Source organism: Camellia sinensis, chromosome 5 (genome assembly GCF_055761805.1).
Source record: "Camellia sinensis isolate YWXY chromosome 5, ASM5576180v1, whole genome shotgun sequence".
In the NCBI taxonomy this organism is placed as follows: domain Eukaryota; kingdom Viridiplantae; phylum Streptophyta; class Magnoliopsida; order Ericales; family Theaceae; genus Camellia; species Camellia sinensis.
In genome coordinates this window covers 175,881,450-175,894,129 of record NC_138965.1, presented here as the reverse complement: position 1 = coordinate 175,894,129, position 12,680 = coordinate 175,881,450, and the positions used below count along the sequence as shown (strand labels likewise).

Below are 12,680 nucleotides of genomic sequence, written 5' to 3'. Positions count from 1 at the left end.
TGAGCTCTTCTTTGCTTTTCTTTTATTTTATGTTTATTCATTGTATGTCTGCTGCATTTAATCACTTAGTCATTTGAAATCTAATTTCTAGTCAAATTTTTTAATAACTCAATTCACTCCCCCTCTTAGATTGTCTTCGTGTATAACATAATTTTTTGTTTTTAATGAATTTTTTAAATATTTTAAGCAAGTTTTTTAATTTTTAGATACACCTAACCTAAATATACCTAAAAAGTAAAATATTTTTTTTTAAAAATCAATAAATATATAAATACAAAAATGTACTAATTTTTTGTATTTTTTTTTATATTTTTGATGTTTAGTGAAATTTTTTTTAGAAATATTATATTTTTTTTATTATAGTTATATTAAGTGTATCTAAAAAGTAAAAAAATTACTATATTAAAAACAAAAATAAAAAATAAAAAATAAAAATCTCAATTTCTAAAAAATTAAATTCAAAAAATTAAAACCAAACAAAATGTAAGGATTTCTGAAATTATAGAAGTACCTTTGCTAATTTGGTCTTCTCCTCCAACCGATTATCCCTCAACCATGAACCACAAATGACAAAACAGGGTGTCACATTCACTGTATCTTTCCCCCAGGTGTTGAAGTTTTACTCAAATCATATCTTCTTCACAAGCCCACCGCCCACCCAAGCATAAACAAGTGATTGCCTTCATGTGCTACCAGACTCATTACTACACACACACCACAATAGTTTTTAACAAATACAGTGACACTTCACGCTTCCCATACACTCACAAAAGGAGAGAGAGAGAGAGAGAGAGAGAGAGAGAGATTTAATTGAACTTTGGGAAGCTCAATCACCCAAATATCATGATCCAGGGGAGGCCCCCTCATTTCCTCCATATTATTATTTATTTGCTCGTCAATATCATAAATAAAATGCCAATATCTCTCCCAGGATTTACACATAAAAGCTCAAAGTGACGTGTTTATGACTTTTGACTACAAATGAATGAATTCAAAACTCCCACCCTATATATACCATTTCAAGAATTTCCTCCACTATCTACATACCCACATCTAACCCTTCTTACCCAACTAAAAGAATTGGGAAAAGAAAAAAAAAATGTAAACTCCCAAAATCAATGGAGTTTGAATATTATGAATTACCCAAGTAACAAAGTTATCTGTCTGTGCTATTATTGACATGGGAAGAAACTCGAGTTTTAATTGGTTTTAACTTCAAGCCCATGCTTTCTGGAGAGAGAAGATCCGGGGAGATGCAAGACGGGCTGAGGGGGCTCCTTGGGCTGCCGCTAAGCTGGCAAGGCCTATATAATCCGTACCCCATGAAAAAATACTCCATGGGTACCAACATTGCATGCGGTTGCTCTTCTGTTACCACTGATCCACAAGCCTGGACCTGCACAAACATACTCACTTGCATAAGCATTATAATCAGGGCATTTTTCCCAATCACGAATGCACTTTTGTTCAAATAAATGTATTTATTCATTTTTGTCAAATGACAAAAAAGAAATGTTTTAAAATTGTCGGACTACTTTGGGATTCAATAATAATCGCCAGCTCAAAAATGGTGGCTAGCTTTTAGCTGGTAAGCCTCTTGGCAGTAATACTATAAATGGGGAATTTCATCCGGGTTGGGGGACCATGTGCAGGGGAGTGTGACCCTCTTTTGTGTAACCCATCACCGTTACACCCAAAAAATAAAAAATAAAAAAGAACCAAAAAATATATATTATATAAATTTATTGCCAGCCTAAAAAGATAGAGAATTTAGCAATTAGATGGCATGATAGTCAAAGAAGTTCAAGAAATAAAGCCCTAGAACAAGGGGTTATTGCTCATGGCATATATTATATCAGGAATAAAATTTGTTATATGTAGTAAAACAAGTTGGATAGACTGAAAATGCTTCAACAAAAACTAATTCCATTTGAAATGTGCAGATTTGGCATTATGTTTAGGAACCAAACATTTCAGCCAAAAAGACACTAAAAAATCCAATCCCCAAACAAACCCTAATTATTCAAGAAGAATAACTCAAATTTAAGTTAGATAATTCATATAAGAATTTCAAAATTGGATTAAAAAGCTTTATAATGAGGATTATAAAGCTTTATTACAGTAGATATTTGAAATCATACTAAGGGGTCTCCTCCTAGCTCAAGGATCTTACTGAAATACATCTTTTCTATATCAACTTACCTTCTCTATGGTGACTAACTCTCTAAGATTTTTATAAAATGTAACCTCAAATCCCTTGATTTGAAATCCACATCCATCCAAACGAACACCAATCTTTTTACTTATACCGGGATGGGCCACCACCATGTAAATGTTTTGTTCATCTCATATCATACAAGCATTCTTACATACTGATTTGATGCATCACATACCTCAACTAAGGCACTATATCTTCTATCCAGTTTTGATGTCATGTGAACAGCCTCTGAATGGAAAGGAGAGTCCTCGCCAACAAATATGAGTGTCCGACATTTAAGTCTCTTCAACCCATCAGTAATGTCAGGTCTCCTGCTAGTTGACCAAACAAAGGTCAGAGAAGTTTGTTTACCGATTAATTGCGAAAGCAAGGAACTCATGGAAAAAGAATGAACACACAATATGCAGTACAATAAGCAATCTCGGACTTGGCCTTTACCTATCAATTGCTTGAAGAAACCGCAGAACATTTATGCTCTGCCTCTCATCCAGTAACTGGAGAGAAAAAAAGAAGAGAGAGAGAGAGAGAGGTCAGATTCCAGCAAGTGTGCACTTAATACAAAAAGGATTAGAATAGTTGAATTGAAGCACTAACTCTTCTACATGCTTGAACAATGTCTGATTCTGGGACATCTATACTACCGCGTACTTCCTGATACAACTTAAAGGAATCTCATCACTCAACCTAATCATATAAATCACAAAGCATGAGCTGAAAATAATAAAGAATAACTGGTAGACTGGAAGTACTAGAATACCTTGCTAAAATACCGTTGAAGCAAGAAGTCCTTCACCAAACCACACGTGCCATAAAAATATAGCAAATTTGACGTCACCTAGAGATAAAATGGAACTTGGATTTAGTACAGAGATTAATGTCCTTGACAATGTACAAATGACAGCAAGGTACGCAAAAAACACCTTATTATACAACCATTCTGTCCAAGAGGCATTTTTGCATAAAGGGGATACAAGTATCAAACCAAGAACCCGCTCCCTATATTTCATCTGTAACACAAAACCTTGGTAAATTAACCAATCTACATATATTTTAAAGTTCATAAAAACTGTCGCAGAGGAAACATACAGCAAATAGAGTGAGAATGTAAGCACCCGCTGTTACCCCCATGCACATCACTGCACCAAGCCTGAACAAGGTCACATTCATGTTGTCATACATCAAGTTACAAGAATTATAATAAAAAATAAAAAATAAAATAAAAAAAAAATAGAGAAGAAAAAACAAAGATAACTTAAGACCAGAAAATGTATTTCTACATCCTCTTTATGCCAGCAACAAACACAAGAAAACTATATAACTCCAATCCTTTTTTTAGTTCTGAGCATGGTTCGATAAAAAAAATTGGATAAATAACAGTCAAAAAGATACGAGTAGTATTAACAATATTGAAGTAATGAGATTACCTAAAATGGTTGAGAACCTCAATAATTTGATCTGCTAAGTCATCAACAGAAGGTACAGGATCATCCGGACAAATTGCTGCTGCTCCTAACTGCAAGAACTCTTATGGAAGTCCCAGAATAAATCTTATGTGAATAATAGCATTCAGTAGAAAGGACACAAAAAAAGCTCAAAACAAAAATTCATGAAACAAGAATAATTGAATCATACAAATGCAGAAAAATCAAACAATTCACAGACCTCGTGGCCGGGAGGACTAATATGGTAAATGCAGAAGTTGTGGAGTAGCAAAGAAGCTGCTTCAGGACAAAAGAACAATCCTTGGAAACAGGACATATCTGCTCAGAAAGTTGCAAAATCAGGTGATAAACATTAATAGATTGAAAGGCCAAAAAACAAAACAAGCAAAAACAATGGTGTCAAAGCAATGAGATTCAGGGAAGAGCAAAAATTTGAATTTAAAACATAAGACATGGAAAGGAATAAATCTATCACTTACGATTTAGAGCCAAATCAGGATAGGTAACCAGAGCTGGCTTGTCTTGGTCTCCGTACACAATAACAGACACAAGACCACGGCCAGTTCGTACAATATGTTCCTGCAATAAAATTATAATAAATTACATGCATTGTAAACAAATCATCATGCTTAAGCGGGATTAAAAAATAAAGAAAATAAATCAACAGGGGAATAACAATTCCAAGAAATCATTGAAGAGATCGAAACTGCAAGGTACCATTATATTTTCTAAATAAAAAAACCCTAAATTGGTATGAGAAATCATTTGCTTTGTGTTTATAGACCCTTTAAATGAAGCCAAAATCTGAGCTTTTCTGGCAAATCTTATTCCCAGGAAAAGCTTTCCATGTGCACTGACCCTTTTTGAAACCAGATTGCTACATCAGCATACTATATATTTCTAAAAGAAGATCAAACAAACAACAATTTGTTGGTAACAATCATTGGATTCTTAATAAAGTAATGACATTGAATTTAATATAATAAAAATGACATTGACAGATAAACTAATTATACTGATTGCAACTTCCAACCAAAAACAAAAGAAATACGAGGATAAAGTAACAGCCACGCTGTGTTCATGAAATGAATATAAAAAGTCTCTGCATGATTGAGAGTTTTTACCAATAACAACAAAGAATCAGATGAAACAACAAAGGAGTGAGAACAAATAAGACTTGATAGGAAGAACAAAAATAATTAAAACAATGCTCCTGTTAGCTAATCAATATCAATGATTGACACCCCATTTGATTGCTGATAAACAAGAGTTGAGAAAGCAACTATATATTAAAAAAATTCACTTGTACTCGGATAATTCCAACCATTTGTCCAAGCTGAGCTCATTCTTTCATCATTTAGAAACCAATAATAACACATACAACACAGCATCAAATAATTTTAATTTCCTATTTCTCCCTCTCTCTCTTTTTTTCCCTTTTGGGAGAGGAGAGGTATGGATAGGTTCTTCAGTTTTCTCAGCCACCAAACAAAACATTATAATAGAACTAAAGAATGGAAATTGAATGATTTAAAGCAAATTCACACAACAAGAGGGTTCAACGAGACAATTAATAGGTCGCATTGACAATAAGAAGAAAGAAAGAAAAGCCAGCTTCACAAACACAGAAGACCAAAAAAAGTAATTAATTAATTAAAACCCAAAATTATTACTGCTATAATTCGTTAAAAAAAAATCAAAATCAAAACAGTCAACAGATCTACCTCAAAAACTTACCAATTTCAAGCTTTCCATTTTTTCAAATAAAGATTAAAAAAAAAAAAGAGGATGGACCCAAAACAATTATCAAACATCAAAACAACCCTAACCCTTCAATTTGGATGCAGAGAAAAGCAAAAAAACAAGATGGAAAAATTCAAAAATTTTATTTTCCTTCACCAACATTTCCAAACAATAAAAATACACCATAAACCAAGAACTCAAAAATACCGGCTCGAAATATTCGAAAAATGCGAATCCATAAATCCAATTAACCGAACAAAGTGCATAATATTTTAATTGATCAATCAATTAAACAAAAATAAATAAAAAAATCAAACCTTTCCGCCAAGATAAATCGTTTCCATATCAACAGAAACGGAATCGCTTGAATCCGCCATGGCCGACAGCTCTGTGCCTGAAAAGCCCAAAGCCCCTATCTCTCTCTCTCTCTAGAAAATATTTTCTCTCTCTATCCTTCCGTTTGTCTCCCTCTCTCTCGATGGCTTATATACGAAGCGATTCTCTATCTTTGTTTCTCTCTCTCTCTCCCTCCCTCTCTCTCTGTATCTAACTGTAAAAGAACATGCGGTTAATCTCCACCGACGACGCAAATAACGGAATTTAACCGGGGACTCTGGTCAATATTTAACCATGGTTAACTGACCGACAGCTTGGCACTTTTAACTTTGCCCACCACGCAATCATTTTATTCGCCATATACCTGCTGCGTAGTAAGCTTTCGCTTGAGAAATGCGTTGGTTGGTTTTTTTTTTTTTTTTAGTTTGGGATTTAAAAATTTTGTTTGGGATAAGTTTTTTGAATTTTTTAATTTTTGTAAAAAAAAAAATAATAATTACAAAATAAATGTAACATTTATTATATTTAATTAAAATAATTTATTTTATTTTATAATTAAAATAATATATTTTATCTTATATGAATATTTTAGTCTAAGGGCATGCCAAACGAACCTAAGGAGTGATTAATAAGTTTAAAGGCGACGTCGTTTCAGAGTTGGTGCGGTATTTTCTCTCTCATAGGTTTTTTGCTTCCCACGTGTATTAAACACGGATAAATTTTTTACAGTCAATTTTTTGGTCCTTTTATATTATTATTTTTTTGTTCTTTTGACAATATTGACTGAGTGTTGAGGTGTCGTGGTGATGATGTGGTTCTCGAATCCGTGAATGGTTATTGTTCGATCATTACCTTTTTTTATTTTTTTACTATTATTTATTAAATTTAAGTTAAAATTTAATTAAAAGTTAGATCTCTTTTTCTTTAAATGGTTTATTAATTTGGAAATTTATCCTTTGTATACCACTATATTCTATATTATATTATATCATACTTCATTTTGTGTATCTTGTTCTCAGCTCATAACGATATTTTGAATCGTGTATTTTAATGAAAAAAATTAATTTTATCGGATATTGATAAATAGATGAAAATCATATTTCATTTTATGAAATTAATAGTTTAAGTTTAAAATTATAGCTATCGTACATTTTAAAAAAATAAAATATAATTTGTTCACGTGTTTAATAATATCTGATAAAATTGATTTTTTTTATATAACACTTCTTTGTTGTTGAGCCTATGAGATAAATAATTCAAATAATCGTAGTGGCACTACAGCATTTTCTTAGTTTAGTGACATTTGAAAGTGTCACAAAATTATTCTTTTAATGACATTTTTTGGTCTTGTGACATTCTGAACAAGTGCCACTTCTATCGGTGTCACGGTAGATACGAGTGCCACGGTAGATACTTGCAAGTGCCACTGCACCGTCATGGCTGAAAACTTTCAATGACATTTTAATGTCATGGTAGATATTATTTGTGGCACTATCAAGCGTCATTAAAAAAAGAATTAGTGACACTTGTAAGTGTCATTACACCATCAAGACAAACATTTTAGTGACACTTTAATGTCATGGTAGGCACTATTCGTGACGGTATCAAGTGCCATTCATGACGATAATTCGTTGTAGAACAATTTGATCCGCTCTTGCGGAGACTCGAACCGCCAACCTTCCGCACCATAAACCTTATACACCACACTCTTCCCACTGCACCTCTATAGCATCACATGATTATATATGCAACATATATTATTTATATAGTGCATACATCCATATTAATATAAAAGTATATGTATAAACATAATTATTTTATTGAACATAATTTATGTAAAATAAACTATTTACTACCAAAATAAAATAAAAAAAAGACCACTTTTGGCGACTAAAAATATTTTTTAGTCGCCAATTCTATACTTTTGGCTACTAATTGTTTTTTAGTTGCTAAAAAACTTAACTTTTGCCGACTAAAATCGGATTTGGTCGCCGAAGATGCACTTTCAGCTAACAAAATTTTGGTCACCAAAAAATTTTATTCCCGCCTTAGGATTTTAGTTCTCCCGCGCTAAAAATGACCACTTTTGGCGACTAAACTTATTTTTTAGTCGCCAATTGTAGACTTTTGGCTACTAAAATTTTTTTGGCACCAAAAATCTTTACTTTTGGCTACTAAAAATTTTTTAGTCGGTAAAACCCATATAATCAGCGACCAAACTTATTTTTAGTCGCCAATTGTAGACTTTTGGCTACTAAATTTTTTTAGTCACCAAAAAGCTTTACTTTGGGCTACTAAAAATTTTTTAGTCACTAAAACCGATATAATCAGCGACCAAACTTAGTTTTAGTCGCCAATTGTAGACTTTTACTAAAATTGTTTAGTCGCCAAAAAGTTTTACTTTTGGCAACTAATGCTGTTTTGGTCGCTCAAAGCTTTACTTTCAGCGACCAAATATTTTTGTTCAGAAAATTTAGTCGCCGAATATGCTTTTTCCTGTAGTGTATATTGAGTTTAATTCATTTATTTTTAATCATTTACTGCATTTTAAAAATTTAGAAAATATATTGGCATTTTTTATTTTTTCAAAAATGTCGTTATAAGCTTGGAAAGTTTTTGGTTTAGTGGCATTTCTCAAAATGCTATAAAATATTTGTTTATGACACTTTTCACTTAAGTGCCATAAAAGTAATTTACATCTACCTAAGTGTCATAAAACTTTTTATGAATAGGTAGGTGTAGTGCCACTAAAGTATATTTTTGTTGTAGTTTTGTGACACTTGTTTATTGAAATGTCACTAGAGCCTGTTATGTTTGTCGTTTTGTGGCATTTTTCAAAAACGTGCCACTAAATATCATTTTTTGTAGCATTTTTTAAAAATATGTCACTAGTGTAGTGCCACTAAAATATGTTTTTGTTGTAGTGTGGGCTCGAGAAGGGGCCTAAAAATCAATTATGAAGGAATTTGGACGACAATGGTATGAAAGAAAGTCATTCCTGTTTATTAAGGAACAATTTGATGGATGATGGAACAAATTTAAGCAATTCGATGAACTTGTTAAAAAATGTGGTAGTTATTGAATATAAGGAATATTATTGAAACAGTAATGCTATATCCTCATTTTGGATCCCAAATTTTGAATTTCCAATAATATGATATGCATTTATTGAATAATTTTTATATTTTAGTAGAATTTTTATTTGATGTGATTTATGACCCATCAGTTGGAGTTGGTTTGGAGCTTCAAAATTGAAGGTCTAAAACATTTTTTTTATTGAAAAATCAAAAGAATATGACAAACTTACAAAGGTATTTACTTGATATAATAAAATATAATAGTACATATGTGTGTGACCTTTGAAATCCCAATCAGTGTACTTGGTTTTAATTTTTTGAAAATTGAATTTTTTATATTTTATATTTATTTTTTTTAGTGAATATTTTTAAAATTTTAAGCAATTTTTTACTTTTTTAGATGCATCTTAATTAGATGTATGTAAAAAGTAAAATATTTATTAAAAATATATTTTAAAAAATCAATAAATATACAAGAATATGAAAAATGTACTGAATTATAGTATTTTTTTTTTCATATTTTTGATATTTAGTAAATTTTCTAAAGATTTTTTCATAAATATTATATTTTTTAAGTGTATTTATGCTAGGTATATTTAAAAATAAAATAAAATAATTAGTAAGAATATTAAAAAAAATTCAATATAAACAAAAAATATGAAAAATAAAAAAAATTAATATTCTAAAAAGTGAATCTTGAAAACTCAAATCAAACCAGCCAAATGTTTTTCTGATGTTATGAACGTGTGTCTCCTTAATGAATAATATAAACAAAGAGTTTTAAAAAATAAATAATTCAAATTATCAAAACATGATTTATGATAAGTCCCTGTGGACCTAGATATCACAATTAAATTTAGACTCCGTTTATGTCACGACCCAAACCCGGCCCTATGGGTTTAGCACCGTAACCGGCCAGTAATCTGAGATTACCGAAGGCCTACTTAACAGTAATACAGGAAAACAGAGTACAGGGCCTGGCGGAAGCCAATACAGTAATTAAATAATGTCCAATGAGCTGTGACAGTCTGTATGCCAAAAAGATTTTTCATGCATTCCTACATAAACAGTACAGAACAGTATGTACAATATTGACATCCATTCAAACTAGGGACTCAACCCTACATAACAGTACAGAAAACATTCCGTCTGTACAAAACAGTACGGTCTATACAAAATTTACAGTCACACAGTACAGGGACCTAATCCCTTTATAACAGTACAGTAGTCCAAACAGTATGGAGACAGACGGGGGAAAACAAACAAAACACCCCAAAGCCATAGCATGGCAACTCGGAACCTCGCAGTGAGGCACATAGGCTGGCTTGACAAAACTGGAGTCTAACCCGCGCTCCTAGCTCCGGTCTGGTGCCTGTACACCTACATATATATATATGAGCAGTGAGCTAAAGCCCAGTGAATAACACAATGCGTAAAGGGGTTTAGAATGAATGTCCTTACAGTAATGAAAACAGTTCAATTCAATCAGTATTTCAGTTGTTCAGTACAGCAAACAGTCATATGTGGTACATCCATTAGCATAACAGTAACAGTAGGTCTTAAAAGACCGAACAGTAATGATGGCCATCAGTCAGTAAACAGTAGTGGCTCCACGAGGGAACCGACAGAGATCTCTGTAACAGTAACAGTAACAGTAAACAGTAGGTACTAAGGATGCCACAGTACAGTTCAGAAATAAAGGACATACATTCATTCAGTAATACCAGTTCAGTAAACAGTTCAGTTCCGTATTCAAAAGATATCAGTTGAACATATCTTTACACAATTGTTACTCACAGAGTTCTGGGCTACAGTATGCTAGAGCGTATCTCCCCAGTCGCCAACCCTACACAGTTAACAGATTGAACACACTAAGCTACACAGTTGGGAAATCTCATAACTTAATCCCTAATTTGCCTTGGTGTGTTCTACAACGATATCATCATCTAAATGTCTTAAACTAGGCCTAAGAATGCCTAGGATGGGATGAGGATGCAAAAATACACTTAGAAAATATTTTGCAAAGTTTGCTGAAAATAGGAGTTTCGCTCGAGCGAGACTTTCTCCGCTCGAGCGTAAGTCCAAAATCAAAGGCTTCGCTCGAGCGAGTAATCCTTCGCTCGAGCGGTCTGCAAAACAGTAAAAATACTGGATGCTGAGATTTTACGCGCGATGGTTGCTCGAGCGGAGCCCTGGACAAAGGTTCTCGCTCGAGCGGGGAATCCTTCGCTCGAGCGAGGAAGCCAAATCTGGAATTTCCAGATCTGCCTCCCAAGCTCAAACCAAGCATTCTACCACTCCAAACTCGACCTCTTGAGCCCAAATTCTGGAAAACATCACTAAATTCAATGTATAACAAGTTTCAAAGCTCAATTTATGAATTCAAGCCCCAAAGGTGAGTCAATTAAAACCACATTCAAACCCATTTTCAAAAATATGAAAAACATGCAAACATGCATGGATTCAAACCAAATTCAATCTTCAAAGCTTGTTCAAATGGACTCATTTCTTCAAGAACATGATGAATTCATGGAGTATGACCAAAAGATGGACATGCATGTAACCTTTTGCCATGAAAACAACTCAAACATCTACATTACAAACATGCATGCATGAAATGAGTTCCAAATCAACAACAATGAACCAATTCTAGACTTGAATCACTAGAGGCTCAAGAATCTTACATGAATGAGCTTAAACACAACAAAGAGGGGTTGAATTCCTTACCTAGAGCTTTAGTTACAAGGTGAGGAAGCTAAATTTGCAACCTATGTTCCAATTCCTTCAATTTCCAAGCAATTCACAAGGTAGAACTCAATTCCTCTCCCTTTCCCTCTCTTGGTCGGTTAAGCTCAAGAAATGAGCTGATGAAATGCTCTGATTGAAGTGTATACAAGGCTCAAGTGTGTGTATTTGAGTGGACCACTAAGGGTGGCAATTCGGTAATTAAGTCCAACTCTTTAATTAGCTTATTTAATCTAGTTTAATCATACCTAATCAATTTTCAGATAATTGCACTATAAAATCACATAAATTATGAGGGTCATAGAACACTAATCGGTTTCGGATTCGGCAGCCGATAAGGCCTTCAATTAGCAGTTTAAACATATGAACATGAACAGATAATCATACTGTCAACAGATAAAATGCAATTTAACTAACATATACTCAATCAATTCGGTTTCCAATTTCAGTCAGTCAGTTCAGTACTTTTAATCAGTTCAATTATCAGTCAGTTATCAGTCATTATCCGTTTCGTTTAACAGTAATCGGTGATTATCGGTAATCAAGCAGTCATTAATCAGTAAACAGTATGGGGGTTGTTACAGTCTCCCCTCCTTATAAAGAGTTTAGTCCTCTAAACTCGAGTTACCTTCATTCTGGAAGAAAACAGGATTCAGTGGAAACAGTTCAGGATATCTTTTAGCCATGTCATCTTCCCTTTCCCAAGTGGCATACACGCCACCGTGGTTCTGCCAGTCAACTTTTACTAGCGGGATCTCTTTGTTCCTCAGTTTCTTGATCCGTCGGTTTACAATCTGTATAGGCCGTTCCTCGTAAGTGTAGTCATCACTCAACACTATCCGAGTAGGCTCAATCACATGGAAGGGATCCCGGAGGTAGTCTCTCAACATGGAAATGTGGAAGACGTTATGCATATGCTCCATTTCAGGAGGAAGCGCAACTTGATACGCCACCGGATTGATTTTCTCAATGATCTCATATGGTCCGACGTATCTCGGTGCTAACTTGCCTTTGACTCCAAAACGAGTCTGGCCTTTCATTGGTGTCACTTTCACAAAAACGTGATCACCCACTTCATACTCTCTGTCCCGTCTTCTGACATCTGCATAACTTTTCTGT

At 33.5% G+C, this 12,680-nt stretch overlaps 1 protein-coding gene across 1 annotated transcript; it reads right to left on the bottom strand.

Moving 5' to 3' along the window:
- Window positions 1-805: 805 nt before the first annotated feature.
- On the bottom strand, window positions 806-6,099 carry LOC114268024 (protein NDL1). Its single transcript, XM_028209125.2, has 11 exons — window positions 5,721-6,099; window positions 4,140-4,239; window positions 3,881-3,978; window positions 3,643-3,731; window positions 3,305-3,365; window positions 3,139-3,225; window positions 2,976-3,053; window positions 2,813-2,869; window positions 2,657-2,712; window positions 2,394-2,529; window positions 806-1,396 (listed from the first exon to the last, which is right to left on the bottom strand). Exons 1-11 carry the CDS (start codon window positions 5,778-5,780, stop codon window positions 1,157-1,159), a joined length of 1,062 nt encoding a protein of 353 aa, XP_028064926.2. The 5' UTR covers window positions 5,781-6,099; the 3' UTR covers window positions 806-1,156.
- Between the last annotated feature and the right edge of the window lie 6,581 nt (window positions 6,100-12,680).

Coding starts and splice junctions, on each gene's coding strand:
- LOC114268024 (XM_028209125.2), bottom strand. CDS start 5,780: ATGGCGGATTCAAGCGATTCCGTTTCTGTTGATATGGAAACGATTTAT. Junction 3,979..4,139: donor TCCTGATTTGGCTCTAAATC/GTAAGTGATAGA, acceptor CTTTCTGAGCAG/ATATGTCCTGTTTCCAAGGA. Junction 3,054..3,138: donor CAGAATGGTTGTATAATAAG/GTGTTTTTTGCG, acceptor TTTTATCTCTAG/GTGACGTCAAATTTGCTATA.